Genomic DNA, 15,991 nt, shown 5'->3' with positions numbered 1-15,991 from the left:
ACATACTTAGTCTATTAGTTTTTTTTTTAATATTTAATATTGGCATGTCACGCAGTTTGTTCTTGCTTCATAGCTTGAAGAGTAGATACCTCATAAGGTTGTTATAAAGATTAGAAATAACTTATATAGGAGGCTGGGAAGATGGCAGACTGATAAGTAGCAAAGTAAAGAGCCTCTCTGGGAGAAACAGCTCAGATGTTGGAATTTCACATCGTAGAGAGGACCAGATGAAAGGAGATGGATCCTCACGGCCCAGGGAGAAACTAAAGGAGGAAAAAAGAAAGAAGGAAAAAGAGAAAGAAAAAAAAAGGAAAGGAGAGGAGTGACCGGAAGGCTGTAGCCAAACACATTCTTACCAGAGCCTATCATACTGTGTGCGAGGTGTTGATGGAATCAGAGGAAGCACTGTTGCAATGAAGTTGGGGATTGGGAAACCCAAGGACCTTGGCAAGAGAACATGGTCAAAGAGGGGAGTGGAAGAGTGAAGAATGGAGCCAGTATGGAGATCTGTACTGGCCCACAGTGAATGCACAGAACTCAGTCCTCCCGTAGGAGTGGGTGATAGGCAGGGTGACATTTTGGAGTCAGGTAGGACAAGCCCAGTTCCAGAACTGTAGCAGCTTCAGTTAGCCACTCCTAACACAGAGCAGATTGGTGAGAATTGCTTGGACTGAGTCTTGCCCCTGTGTGAGATCCAATAGTCAACAATGAAGTTTCCCCTGAAGCTATCCTAAACTAGTTCCATCAGCGTGGCACACACTAATGTGAAGATCCATAGTGGTTGACCAGCTCAGAAGGGAGGTGCCAGCCTGCACCACCCCTGCTTGTACCTCAGTGGTCAACAACAGACTGGGGAGGTTAGCAATCCCTAGCTAGCAGCTTCAGAGTGATCATAACCAATACAAAAAGTGCCTGGGACCTCTGCTATACACTTGGATTCTGGAAACATCCAGAAATACGACAAAAGAAGGAAACAAAAGGAATTCTCCAGCCTCCAACCCAAGCAATACTGGCCTAGGAGAGGTAAACACAGAAGAGGGGGACAGCACAACTACAGTATCAGAAACAACATCATCTGACATCAAGAAAATATCTTCATGATATTGTTGAAGAACTCAAAATAGAAATACTAATATAAGTAAAGGAAAATATAAGAAAATTAATAAAATAAATGCTAAGTACCTCTCAAGAAGACGCAGATGGAAGAATGGAGGAGCCTAGAAAAAGGAGAGAAACCTTCCATGAAGAATATTTTAAAAATCTAGAATACATGAAACAGATTCAAAGAGATTACCAGGAAATTAAAAACTCCATTGAAAGCTGGCAAAACTGCTTGAAAGAAACTAAAAATAGACTATCAAAACTTGAAGACAGGTTTGCAACATGTGATTGTAAAAGGAAAGATATTTTAAAAATAATAAGGAACCAAGAAGTAATAATACAAAGGCTAGAAGATGACAAGAGGATCTATAACTTAGGAATAAAAAATATGAATGAAGAAGCAGGAGTAAGCACAGATGAAATTCAAAGGCTGTATACAGAAATAATTATGGAAAACTTCCCAAGCATAGGAAAAGGAAATGATATTCAGATATATGAGGCATACAGAACTCCAGCCAGCTATAACTAAAATAGATCTACACTCAGACATATAATAATCAAGATCCTAGAAATTCAACACAAGAGCAAAATATTAGAAGCTGTCAGAGAAAAGAAACAGATCACCTATAAAGGAAAACCCATCAAAATCATGACAGACTTCTCAACACAAACCATCAAATCAAGAAGAACTTGGAGTAAAGTATTCCAAGCTCTGTAAGAAAATAACCTCCAACTCAGATTGATGTGCCATGCAAAACTGTCTCTCAAAATTAATGGAGAAACAAGATGCTTCCATGACAAAAAGAAACTGAGAGAGTTCGTGACCACCAATCCAGCCCTACAAATAATACTGAAGGACATTCTAGAGAGAGAGAAGAAAAGGACCATGGTTTCAGGAAAAGTGACAGAAAGGCCTCACTGAACAGGGTAGACAGTGGGATATATGGGAAAAGTAGATAACCAATGGCAGAAAAATAGCATGTCAGAGATGAGGCAGAGAAAGTTGGCTATAATCACTAACATAGATGGCCTCGATACACTAACAAAAAGAAACACAGAGTATATCAGGAGATAGGGTTCATCAAGATGCTCTATATAAGAAATATAATTAACCTGAAAGAGGGTTTATGGACTGAAAGTCAAAGATGAGAAAATAATGCTTTATGTGACAGGGAACAAGAAAAAAATGGGGGTGGCTCGGCCAGCAGCTGCAGATAGGTTAGAAAGACATAAAAGTTTTATACAATGGAGAACTACTCAGTTATAAGAAGGAAAACCTTAAGGTTCTTGTAGGTAAAGGAATACAACTTGAGATCATGCTCATGGGTAAAAACTTTTAGAATCACTTAGGTAAATAGTTGGCTGGCTCCCTAATCTAAAACTAAAGGACTTAATGGGATACAAAATGAACAACACACCCTGGGAAAGTGAAAAGGGAGGAACTGTCTTAAAAGGGAAGGCAGAGGACATTTTTAATCTTGTATCATGATTTGAAACCATTTTGTTTTCATTGCTCTGTTTAGTTGGGTTATATTTTGTTCCAGTGTGTCTACTTGTACTAGATTTGAGGGTACAGACAGCTATTCCAAAAATTAGCAGGATATACTACAGTAACCATCTTTAATTTTATTAATTTAATCTGAAGCCCTGTATTACTTACACTATCTTGTTATGACTGATTTTATTTGAATCTTGTTTGTTAGGTTGCTGTCTTGTCTTGACTGATTTTATTCGAATCTGTTATATTTGATAGTATCAAGTCTGAGGGGATAGGCAAAGTCTGAAGACAGCATGATTCACTATATTGTCTTCAGACAATAGTCTGGTTCGACTATCACCCACTTTTGAAATCCTATAACGTCTCCAATGCTTTGATTTTATTAATTTTGTTCTGTTCTGGTATGTTCAATTTTACTGTACCTGATGATATGGGCAATTCTATTGAAGATAGCAAGAGTCATCATAGTAACCATTGTAGATCACCTTGTATTGTGGTTTTAAATAATGTACTATGTTCATCCTTTTGTTTTGAATGACCCCATTTTGTTTTCTTTCTCTTTTGATTTTATTTTTTTTTCAAAACAACAATTTATGCACATTTCATGGCATTCTGATATGTATGTACATGTGAACATGCACATATGATAGTTGCCTCAGTCTCACTAAAGTTGCTTATTTAGTTAGTTAATACTCATCTGAGATTGAACCAGGGCTTTCATGTTGAGGTACATCTGTAGCCCTCGTTTGAGACAGGATCTTTTAGTTGCCCAGTAAGAGTTGAGCTTGTGATCATTCTCCATTTAGCTTCCCAAGTTAAGGGATCAGTTATGCACCACCATGGCTGGCTCCCCTTAGGTTGATATGAATTCAGAGTGCAGTTTTCAAATAACTTTTCCATTAAGCTCCATGCTCCTTTAAGCTGAAATTCTTTTTCTTTCCCCTTTCCGGTACCCTCCCTCCTTTCCTCCCTTGGTCCCTCCCTCTCTCTCTTCCTTCATTTTTATCTTTCATTTTTGTTGCTAGAAATTAATCTTAGGCCTTTTGCATGCTAGGTAAGCATTGCGCCACTCAACAAACCCGACTCCTAGCACTTTTTCTAAAAATATTTTTTTGAAAAAAGATTTCACTGTGTTGCCCATACTGGTTTTAAATGACCTACAAGCAAAAAATCCTTTCATGTGATTTTTATTAATGATGAGGATATGTTCCAATAACACACTTCATTGTTAGAACTTTTACCATAGGCTTTCAAATACTGCCTAGGATTTTTTTGAAATGTGAGAGAGACTAGCAATATAAAGAAGAAACGTTCATCTTATTGCAAGTTTTGACAATTTGTACCAAAGGACCTCTACACCCTGAAAACTTCATGCATTTTAGGACAGTGAATGAAACTATAATTAGTATAATTAGTATAGTATAATACATCATTTCTGAAAATCATTTTCTCTATTTTGGCAGAAGTGGTAGCTATTGGGCCAGGAATTACACTGGGCAGCAGATGGACCCATCTGGGGTGCTTGTAGTTGCACATTGAGAGACAGCAGACAGATTTCCGTTCTGTCTGACTTTTTTCCTCCCTTTCCCTAGCTTCTTTGATCTTTGAAGCACAAATGTGGTTTAAAAAAACGCATAATTTAGATAAGATTAAGATGATCTATTAGCATCTCTAACAGGCTCCCTGCAGTTTTACAAGTAATGTCTTGAAGGAAGGCAGAAATAGAACACTGCCATCTGTCTCCTGTTGATTTATTGCCAGTACTGCTTGATATGATTTATAATTAAAGATGTGACAAAAGAAAAATAGTTCAGTGCTTATAAGGCTACTTATCCCAAGGTTATTAATACACTGAAGTTTCATCTTATTGTAAAAGAAAAAATACACAGCTATTTAATTTTTTAAAAATGTTTCCCAGGCATTCTTATTAATTTTGATAAACATTTGTTTTGCAGTTTATTAGTTTCCTGTGTTTCCTGTAACTAAGTACCAAAAATTTAGTAGTTTATAAAACAGAAATTTAGTCTCTCATAGTTCTGGAGTCCGTAAGTCTAAAATGAGTTTTATAGGGCTATAATCAGGGTTTTGTCAGTGCCACTCCCCCTTTCAGAGGAGGAGATTCCTTGCCTCTTTCAGCTTGGGGTGGCTGCTGGCATTATATACTCTCTTCGTGTGACCTTTCCCCTCAGTGTGTTTAATTTCCCTCTGCCTTTTTCCTATGAGAATACATGAGATGACATTTAGGGCCCACTGGGGCAATCCAGGATAATCTCATCCTGAGATTCTTAATTCATTTATGCTTAGCATTCTTTAGAATGCCACAGACAATGGAACATAATAAAAATCTTTTTCTTCAGATTCTTGGTCTTTGAATTTTTCTAGGTAACATGAATTTCATGTAAAATTTAAAAATTTCAGCCTTTGGCATAAATGGATTAATTCTATCTGCAAAAATTTTGTCTTAAAAAGTAATATTCATGGGATCCAAGAATTAGAACCTGATTATCCTTAAGGGTCACTATTCAGCCTACTACAGGAAAACCTCTATATTTTTTATTTTATTTTATGTTTTTTATTTATTTATTTTGGTACCGGGGATTGAACTCACAGCTTCGCATTTGCAGGCAGGCACTTATGCCACTGAACTAAATCCCTGGCCTTACTACAGGAAAATAAACAGTAAGTTTTAATCTCTTTTTGTTGTGTGAATAAAGTGAACAATCTTTGTAATATTCTTTCCCCACATCCTACTTGTTCCATAAGAAAGTAAACTTTGAAACTATTGTAAAATGAGTTTCAAAATAAGGAATAATTTAGCAGTTTGTTTTCTTATCTTAAAGTGGGAATGCTTTTCTTTTTGAAAGAACTTCATTAAAATACAAATTTTGCATGTACTTTTCAAGTATAGTATGTGATAATATTCTGGTTGCATTGAGTGTACATGTTAATTTATGTTATAAAATCTCTTATGAAGTATTCAACACAAGATAAAATTTAAAATCAGAGTTTAAATTTTATCTTCACTTTTTTCAGTATAAATATGAGATACTGTTGGTGTGAGATAGTTCAAAAAATTAAGAACAAATTGTTTTATTTCCCATTTTTCCTTCCATGATTATATATTTTTTTCTGGCACTGTCCTATTTACCCTGTGCTTAAAAAGGATGTTAGTCTTGACTTGATATGCTTGATGCTATAGTATATGAAGTTATAATCAAATAATTCAAGGAAGGAGGCACTATGGTGACTACTATTATGTTAGATTATCTGGGGGGGGGGTGAAACACAATGATGCTTAAATTGTTCGGTTCTGACCTGTGTTGTTCTAATACAATGTCCTCTTTTACTTCAATCCCACCCCTTTTAAAAATTAATCTATTTTTTTCTTACATATTTTTTTCAATTAAGGGAAAACTAAATTAAAAAATAGCGGGATATATTATAGTAACATTTTGTTTTCCTATTAACCTGATACGATCCCCAGTACTGCTCTCCCCATCTTGTTCTGTCAGATTTTACTATATTCTATTTTGTTTGATAGTATCAAGTTTGAGGGTATAGGCAACCACTTTGAAGGCAATAAGATTCACTAAGATGCCCATTATGGTTTGACTATTATCTTCTTTTGAAACCCTGTAAGGTCTCCAGTGTAGGTTTTATTGGTCTTGTTCTGTACTGTTTTGATCAATTCTATTATATCTGACCATATAGGCAACTTTAAAAAAAAATAGCAAGAGGCACAATGGTAACCATTTTAGATCACCTGATATTCTATTTTTACATCATGTACTATGCCCATCCTTTTGTTCTGACTCTGTTTTGTTTAGCCACATTAGGTTTTATTCTCTTCAAAAAAATAATAAGAATTGTGGGAGTAAAAAAACCCCAAAAGTGTAATTGTTATTAAAAAGAGAGGAAAGGAAGGTGGACTAAGGGATATAACTTCATGTATGTTTGAGTGTGTAGGATGGAAATCCGTATTACTGAGCTTTTGTTGGATCATTGATCGGCACTGTCTGCAATCTCATTGTATGAATGTTCACTTTACATGCTTTAATGTTATAATTTGGACAACTATTTCAAAGATGACAATAAGTAACCTATTAACTAGTGATATCTTACTGTATTTTTTTTCCTTGAAATTCTGTATTATTTGTAACCTTTTACTGCTTTGTTTTATTTTATTTCCTTTCTTTTGTTCTCTTTAAATAAAAAAGGATGTTAGTCTGATTTAAAATCTGAAATAGTCTACTCCTAAATTTCTTAATTCAAAGCCTTATAATACTTTGAGTTTAAATTTGAATTTATTATATTTTATTTGACTTAACTCCATTCAATTAGAATAATAATTATTGTGATTTAAATTTTGTTTACCAAATAAATATGTGAACTCATCCAGAAAATAGTTTATCAATGTAAAGGTCACTTGTGCTATTATTTTGTTATTTAACTAAATGTTTTGAATGGAAAGAACATAAAAAGCGTAAGACAAAATATGTTAGTAGAATGCTGTGTTGATAATATTTAAATTACTTTTTTTAGAATCATTTTTCTTATTGGTAGTATTTGTTTTTCTTCTGTCCGCACCTCCCCTTTTTTGTTACTGAGGATTGAACACATGACCTCACACTTGCCAGACAAGCGCTTATATTGCTGAACTAAATCCCTGGCCTCATCTTTTGTCCCTTTTTTAAACTTCGTTGCTCTCTTTACATGATTGCTGTGCTTTTTCTTGACCATTATTTTCAGTCTTACTGTTGTTTTTGTTCTACTGTATACAACTTCTAATGCTAACCTTGTGTGTGCTTGAGATTATTTGGGAGAGGAAGGAATCTAGAATGAATGCCAGGCTTTTGACCTGAACACTTTGCCAACAGAATGTTGGTGACATTTAAGAGGAAAAACATAGATGTTTGGAAACAGATCTTGAGTTAAAATTTTATACGTATAGAATTTGAGGTGCCCAAGGGAAATCAAGAGGAAATTCTGAGCTAAGCATACCTAAAATCCCAGCAGTGACATTGTGCCAGGAAGAATGCAAGGTTGATTCAGCCTGAGCTATATAGTGAGACCTTGTCTCAAACAAACAAAAAAGAGGAAGTCTTGAAGATTAGAAAATAGATATTAGGACATATTCTTCATTTGTAATTTCTCAGTATATAAATATAATTTGGCTCTAGGATTGGATGAAGCAACCCAGTACGTTGTGTATTTGAAGAAGGAAAGAGTACCTTAGTCACAACTTTTGAGAACTCTGGCATTATGATACAGGTACAGGAATATCTGCCAAAAGAAACTAAAAAGATAGCTAGCGAGATAATCCAAAAAGAAATCCAAAAAGGGTATTGTCTCCAGATCAATTGAATGACTGTTGATATGTTAGTAACCTTTGTGGATGTGGGATTGAATGGAAACCAAATTGCAATGGATCAGGTCCATGGTAAGTTAGATATTTAGTTTTGTTGTAATTTTACCTAAATGTAACAGTGAAGGAAAGTGAGGCAGATGAATTTGGGATTATAGAAGGTTTTTGTTTGTTTGTTAGCTTTTAAACATTAAAGAGAATTCTTTATATTTTAAAAAATAACATAGGATTTTAGAGGGATTGAAGCATATCAGAACATTTTGTTAATAAACATACTTTCTTTGACTATGTTCCTAAATAATGTTTTTTTCCTAGTTATTGGTAGATAATACTTTAAAATATTTTAAATATTTGCTTAGATTTTAAGTGATTCAACATGTATGAAGCTATTTCTGTTAATGAGCATGGATATAGATTTCTGTCTGACCTTCAAATGCTATTTTCATTTTTCAGATCTTTCCAGAAATCGTTTTACAGAAATTCCTTCTGATGTTTGGTTATTTGCACCTCTCGAAACATTAAATTTATATCATAATTGCATCAAAACCATTCCTGAAGCCATTAAAAACCTGCAGATGTTAACATACCTTAACATTAGGTAAGGAACAATTCTTAAAATAAATTTTGTGTTTTATTATGGTTCTGATCCTTTTTAGTAGCAAAAGAATGTGTCTTGGTTGCTTTCTAGCTTATATTTATCTTAATATCTTACTGTGAACACTCAACAAGTATAATAAAAACATTGCTCTACCCAATCAATGACTGATATATTGTGATTTAATTTTAGAATTCTTTTCTCTTTTCTTTTTGATTTGGAAGAGGAAGATTCACCTCACTCATGTCCTCAGTTGTATGTCTTCAGTCGTGTTACCTCGTGTACATACTATTTCAACCTAAAACACTTTATACTTTAAAATATGTGAGAGAAATTTGTTTCTGTTGCTATCAATCATTTAGATTGTACTTCTTGGCCTGGGTTAGGAGAGGTTGAAGAAAATAGAGTATTTTCAAGTTGTTTGTTTTGTTTTGTTTCATTTTGTTCTTTCATAAAAAAATGATTTTTCAAAAAATGAGTGACATTTCTATATTAATAAGTATTATATATCTTAGAGTTGTTTTACTAAAATCTTTCTCCAGTTTTATCCTGTTTTGATTTCTGAAAGTTGGCTCTGATGTTTGCTTACAGTCACATTTTCCAACAAACTGTAATCAGGTAACATTTGTTGAAGTGACTGGCTTCCTTTGGTTCACTCTAAAAACTGTAATAAAAATAAGTGATAATTATTGACTTACCATGTATAAAGAAATCAAATTCTGGAGAAAGGTGACTGCTAATAACTCAGTTGAGAAGCTTCTTGCTGCATGTGCTCATGCACATCTATAATTCTATCACTCTGGGAGGCTGAGGCAGGAGGATTGCAAATTTGAGTCCAGTCAATTTAGAGGCTTAGACAGTGGCATAAAATTTATAAATAAATAAATAGGCAGGCCTGGCAACATAGCTCAGAGTGAAGACTCCGGTTCAATCCCCAGTACTGGAGTGGGGTTCAAGGGAAACTTCTTTTAATGTGATAAAGTAAACTGATTTTAGCATAAGGGAGTCAGAATGAATTTACTCTTATTTTCCCATTTATTATTTTTATTTTTGCAAAAATATCTTGATAAGTTTTAAGATGATTTTTTCGACTCTCTTCCTGTATACTACTCCCATTTTTCAGTACCATCTTGCAGAAAGATCCTTTGTGCTCCATATGAAAGGGCAAGACACACCATGTTCTCAAATAGCCTGCTCGATTTTGAAATTATGAAAGATTGGTGACACCACTCCTGCAGAGTATTTGACATTCCAGTAACCTGACCAGTATTAGTAGTTGAGGGACATTAACTTTTTTTTTCAAGTCAGTTTGTGCTGTATTATTAAAGGCATTCTGTCTAGCCATTTGTAGATGTCCTTGGCAGGGACAAGATGACGTGAAGGGTCTTAAACCTTCCCTTAAATAACATTAGGCTTTTGTTGCTGTTTACATTATACAAAATGGTAGTCACAGATCTATAAACGTTACTTTGAGAAATAAGAAGGATAGTAGCTTATTGTTTGCCACTTTGTAGCATGTAAATGGACTGTGTATATTTTGATAATGAGATCATTTGCATCAGTCTGCATCACATTAATGGTTACAGGACAAAGATTCCAGAAGCGTATAGCCTAAGTTCAAATCCTGGCCAGTTCTCTTGCCAGCTGTGATTTTGAGCAGTTTACTTTTTGATATTTTTTTCATCTGTAAAATAAGATCAAAATAGTATCTGCTTTCCTAAAGTAGGATATTATGAAGGTTAATTTATGTGAAGTGCCTTGAACATTGCCTGGAACAAAGTGAATACTCAGTGTTAGTTGTTAATATACTGTAAAATTCTCCACAGAGAGAAAAATGTTAAATGTTGAGCTGAGATAAAAATAGTATTGTAAACTATAACAAAATGCGATAGATAAGAATTACTGCATGTTTTTAAATATATAATACTATTTATTGTTCTCATAAACTTAGATATAGTACGTGGAACTTTATTCCTGGAGTCTTTTCCTGGTTACAAGCATGTAGGTATTGAATATACTGAAATTATACTTGAGTGCAAATTTCTGCCATAATCTAGTTTAGAATCATTCTGAGTTTTTGAGTATCAGTGGTGTGGGACAATATCTCAGATGAGAGCACAAAATTTATAGTCAGATTTGCCATTTGAATATCTGCTATGTCTGGGCAAGTCATACAACCGGTTATGACCATCATTTTCTTACTTGTATAATGGAGATAATACCATCTATCTTGTGAAGCTAAATCTGAATATTAGATAAGATACCAAATGTAAGGAATATACTTATGCCTGGTACAAAGTAAGCACTCAATAAATAGTAACAGGGCAGGAGATTTAGCTCAGCAGCATAAGCACGTGCCTTGCAAGAACGTGGTCATGAGTTTGATTCCTGGTACCAAAAAAAAGAAAAGAAAAAAATAAATAGTTACTATTACTTAGTGAAAGCTTTTGTTTATCTTTGAAGCCATTTGTTCTTTTTCAAAATAGTGTGTCAAGTTTCACACATATTTTTCATAACTGACTTTCTTACTCTTTTCAGTCGAAATCTTTTATCAACATTGCCAAAATACCTATTTGATCTTCCTCTTAAAGTTTTGGTCGTCAGTAATAATAAACTGGTATCCATTCCAGAAGAAATTGGGAAGTTAAAAGATTTGATGGAATTGGTGAGTAAAATAGTTGTATTTTTATACATATCTACAGATAATATACATAATATGTACTGTTAACATTTTGGTAGACTGTCCATTCCTTTATAGAATTTCAGTGTATTTTTAAAAAATAAATACTTTGATAAATATTTAAATTCACTTTATTGAATTTTGCGCTATCACTGTATCTGATTTTGGCTCCAAACCACAAAAAGCCTATTTGTTCCTTAGTGCTACAGAAGATAGAAGACTTGTTTATGAGCTTTAAATATGATTTTCAAATGAAAAATAAGTACTTTTATTCATTTTTGGACACCAAAATTCTTAGGGAAGTTTTTTTTCAGTTTGTTTGCTTGTTTTTTTTTAATTTTATTTTATTTAAGAGGAAAAAGAGAAAAACACAAAACAAAACAAAGCGGTGTAAGGGTACACGTAATACAGAACTACTTTGAGACAGGATCTCACTCGGCAGTTCAGACTGACCTTTAACCCACTATGGAGCCCAGACTGGCCTTGAACACATGGTGATCCTCTTGCCTTAGCCTCCCAAGTGCTAAGATTACAGGCATGTGCCTCCATGCTTGCCTGGAAAAGTTGTTTGTTTGTTTGTTTTTAAATTTTTTTTTTCCTGGGTACTCTAGAGCTATAGAATGGAGATGAGAATAATTGCATCTGAGTAATTCAATTAACAAAATAATGTCTCTTCCTTATGCTTTTATAACACTTTGGAACACAGCTAAATGAAATAAGGCTGCTATATGTAACCAATTATAGAAACAAAATGACTTAAAGTAGTTACTTTGAATGTAATGTTTTAGTTCTACAGGATGTTGAACTAAGCCAAAGCACTGAACTATTTTCCTATCTTTTGGTTTCCCTCACTTAACACAGTATATCATTGTGTGTTTATTTTTATTTTCTGTTTTCTGTTGAATAATGCTTTTCTAATGAACAGATTTTTTAAGTATTTAGAAATATGATTTAATTATGTCTGGTGGGCTGACAGTTTTCTTGAGGGATTTATCTGAAATTTTGTAACAGAAACTGAAACCATTAATCCTGTTGTGTCACCTTCATTGGGTTAAGAAATACCTAGCAGATTAGTCACATGTACCTGGCTGGGTCATGGAGGTGTAGCCTTGAGTACTATGTATTTTCCCTTTCCCATCTCTCTCTGACATTGTTTCCTTGCTCTGCTTCCTGGCCACCATGAACTAAGCAGCTTTACTCGCCTGTGTCCTTCCCATCCTAATGTTTCTGCTTTGGTGTCAGGTGATTATGGACTAAAATCCCCTAAACTGTGAGCTAAATGAGATCATTCCTCCTAGGAAATTTGTTTCCTGGGATCATTTCACCATGCTCAGCAATCCAGACACTATAGCCATGGCCCAAGGGAGCCTGGCAACTGCTTCCATCAACAGCAGACCTTGGTGTCATCATTCATTTGATACCAGTTTTACTGGCATGTAGGATGCAAAAGATGTGTTATCAGGAGGCTTCCATCCAGATATCAGAGGAATTCATGGCAGGCCAGGGAAGGAGCTCCTGAGAAAACAATATATGAAGTTGTGGGAATAAAGGCAAAGGTGCAGTGGAGACCCCAGGAAACTGGAGATGCCAGAAATATGGAACATCAGTCAAAGAAAGCTACAAGTCATGAGTGCAGCCAGTCCAACAGAGGCCTTGCAAGCTGCAACTGGCAAAGCCATAGAGGTCGGGTCACTCAGGCTCCTTGGAATTGACATTTTTCTACCATGTGCTCAGTATGATGCACACGGAGGTATAGGACTTAATGTTTGCTCTGCTGGTTTTTGGTTTTGTTTGGTTGGATTTTTTCTCTCTTTTGGAATGAGAATATTTACCCTGTGCCATTATATAGTGACACCTTAGTCATAAAACAGCCCTTCAAATATAATGTTCTTGCCTTGTAGCTGGGTGATTATAGACTGGATCCTCCCAAACCATGAGCTAAAGCAAACCTTTCTTCCTTTAAATTGTGAGTGTTGAGTACAGTGTTGAGCAATGGGAAAGCTGACTAATAGAGGAACTTATTTTGATAGATAGGAGGAACAAATAGTAATCAGGAATACTTTTTATTCAGTAAGGAATGCTTTCATATCAGATTATGATACAAAGAAATTTTCTTGAATTTCACCTTTTAGAACGATAAAATTTTGAGGTGAAAGATTTTAGAAGTGATTATATATAACCACTTTCTAATACATGAATCCCTGGCATTATTATGTATTTTCAATGGTAGATAGCTCTTTGTGTGTTTAAGCTACCCCCGTTTTTCTTTGCAAAACTATTTGATGTTAATCTTACTTTGACACAAACTGCATTCCCCTATCACTTTTATGTATTGATCCTGGGACTACCATTTGAATAAAATACAGATGATAATGACCTTTCTTCCTTTGGTTGCTTGTAATTTGTGTGTGTCTATTATCCATTTTATCAATAATCTGTTTTTTATAGCATAAACATAGTTGTTGTCTTTCTGTCTCTGACATTTTTAGGTGTTTCAAATCTGAAAGTGTTTTCTTTTGTTAAAAGTCTCTTATAACGTTATACTCAAATATGAATTGAGATTCCAGATGTAATTTAACAAACTGGCAGTCAAAGGAGTTGTTTACTTTCTTTTTCTTGTATACCATTAATGTTTTTAAAAGTTTTATAAATGTTACACTTTAAGATTTTATTGCTCTGTAATTCCTTTATCTGTTCCCTCTTCCCTCTCTTGATTCCCTCCTTCTTTTCTCTCTTTAGCTTCTTCCGCCTTCTCCTTCGTTGAGTTTTTAGCCCTGTTTTGATGGTGGAGCTACTGGAGACTGAAAACAGGGCTTCTGCACTGAGCTATAGCCCTAACACTTTTCGTTTTATTTACTTTTTTTGTCTTTTGAGACAAAGTCTCCGTAAATTGGCCAGCCTGGGCTTGAATTTATACTCTTTCTGCCTCAGCCTCCCAGAGTGCTGGGACTATAGGTATGTGCCACCACACCCAGATTTTGGGTGTATGTGTTAAATTATATTACATGAGATAATTGTAGGTATATGAAATATCAAAACTATTTAAGGCCTTTAGATTTTTTTATTAAGTGTAGTAGAACTTTTAAAATATCAAATAATTAATAGTATCAAATAATAAATACTGTTAATTTATGTAGCACTACAAAATTATTATGCTTTAAACTCTTGAAATCAGTAAGAGTAGATGGGTAGGTAGCATTAGGATGGCTAATTAACATTGGTAAATTGTATAAGGAATTCATGAGTGTTTTATGTTACTGAAATTTTTTCCCACGATACTTTTCCATAAGAATGTGACAACCAAATGTAAAATTCTGTTACTAGGAAACATTATCTGGCCTCTAATCTCTAGCAGAGTATTTCATAGAGTACTCTTCGGAGTAGGTCAGTTTCCTGTGCTTGGGTTTATTTCTTCTGGGAAACGGCAACTAGCTGTCAAATTTCTCAAGATTTTCTATGGAAAGCTCAGTTATCAGGCAGCTTTGAAAAGAAGCAATAATATTTATTTTTAAAGGGCATTTCCCGAACTTTTAATGGCCATCATTTGAATAATAGTCTATTCTGTTCACTGCAGCTAAGATTATCCCATCAAAACATAAGTCAAATCTTATCATTTTTCTGTTTAAAAGTTTCTTGTTTCTGCCCATATCTTCAGTAAAAGTAAAGATTATATCCATTTCCTGTCCTTTTCTCTCCCTTGCTCACTTTCTTCTGATTACCTTGGAATCCTTGCTGGTCTTTGTACATGTCAGATGTGCTCTACCTAAGGATCTTTACATTTATTTTTCCTTCGGTGTAGAATATTTCTTTCTTATGTATTGGCATGGCCTCCTCTCTCAGCTCTAACAGTATTATCAAGTAATAATGCTTTCTGTTTGAGATGTTTTAAATTGCTAATGTTCCTTTCCACTATTATACCAAAACCATTTTCCTTTACTTTTTATATAGTACTTACTACCTTCTACCAAATTATTTACTCCGCTCCCCATGCTAGGATGCAAACTCCATGTGGGGGTATGAGTGCAGCAATATATGTTTGTTCCGTTCTTTGATGTGTATCTAGCCTCTAGAACAGTGGCTCACATACAATATTTCATAAATATTTGTTGTTCAAAGAAGCTTCGAGTATATTTTGAAAAAAGTATATAAGATACATTGTCAGAAATATATTTATTGAGTTCTTCTCTACATTGTTTTAATATTCTTTGGAATTGATATTCCTGTTATTCTACATTTTATGAAACTGAATGTATGCACCATTCCCTCCCTCTAAACTAATATCATTTTTGGGGAAAGCTAGAATTGGACTCAGTTACAGTGTGCCTGGAATAAGTGCTGTCTTAAGATCGGCTGCAGATTTCTCTTCCCTTATTTGTGGAGGTGGTTATGAAAGTGACAAGGAGAGGACAACCCAGTTATCTTACACTGTTCTTTATCTTCTTACTATGGTAACTTGATATTGTTCACATTTAAATTAGAGCTTACATTTTTATTGCATCCTGAGACACTTGATTTTGACCTCTAAGAGTCTCTTTGAGTTGTTTGAGTTCCTAACACTGAACAAATGTTTGAGTTCCTAACTCTTCATGTTTTATATTCCTTTGAGGAAAGCAATTTAGTTAAATTGATCCTGACCATAATCTTTAGTATTCCAGTTCATATCTGTAAATCCGTGACTTTCTCAACGTTTACCAACCCAAATATCTTGAATCAACTATAGTAATTCATAACTTATCATAGTGATTGATACTT

The 15,991-nt window shown here is 34.4% G+C and overlaps 1 protein-coding gene and 1 long non-coding RNA gene across 4 annotated transcripts in view; one reads left to right on the top strand and one right to left on the bottom strand.

Moving 5' to 3' along the window:
- The window catches only part of Lrch2 (leucine rich repeats and calponin homology domain containing 2), a 104,348-nt gene that overhangs the window by 22,769 nt on the left and 65,588 nt on the right, over positions 1–15,991 (top strand). For all 3 annotated transcript variants that reach the window (XM_023564155.2, XM_013150181.3, XM_013150180.3), the window contains exons 2-3: positions 8,418–8,562; positions 11,098–11,224. In XM_023564155.2, the coding sequence (XP_023419923.1) occupies positions 8,418–8,562; positions 11,098–11,224 (272 nt within the window). The remainder of the gene's footprint in view (positions 1–8,417; positions 8,563–11,097; positions 11,225–15,991) is intronic.
- The window catches only part of LOC106027193 (uncharacterized), a 146,328-nt gene that overhangs the window by 85,465 nt on the left and 44,872 nt on the right, over positions 1–15,991 (bottom strand). The gene's annotated exons all lie outside the window — the stretch shown is intronic.

The sequence above is a fragment of the Cavia porcellus genome, unplaced genomic scaffold (genome assembly GCF_034190915.1).
Source record: "Cavia porcellus strain 051 isolate PalLab524CR breed Dunkin Hartley unplaced genomic scaffold, mCavPor4.1 scaffold_3, whole genome shotgun sequence".
NCBI classification, from domain to species: domain Eukaryota; kingdom Metazoa; phylum Chordata; class Mammalia; order Rodentia; family Caviidae; genus Cavia; species Cavia porcellus.
The sequence above is the reverse complement of the archived record's forward strand: the minus strand, read 5'-3'. Positions and strand labels throughout refer to the sequence as shown.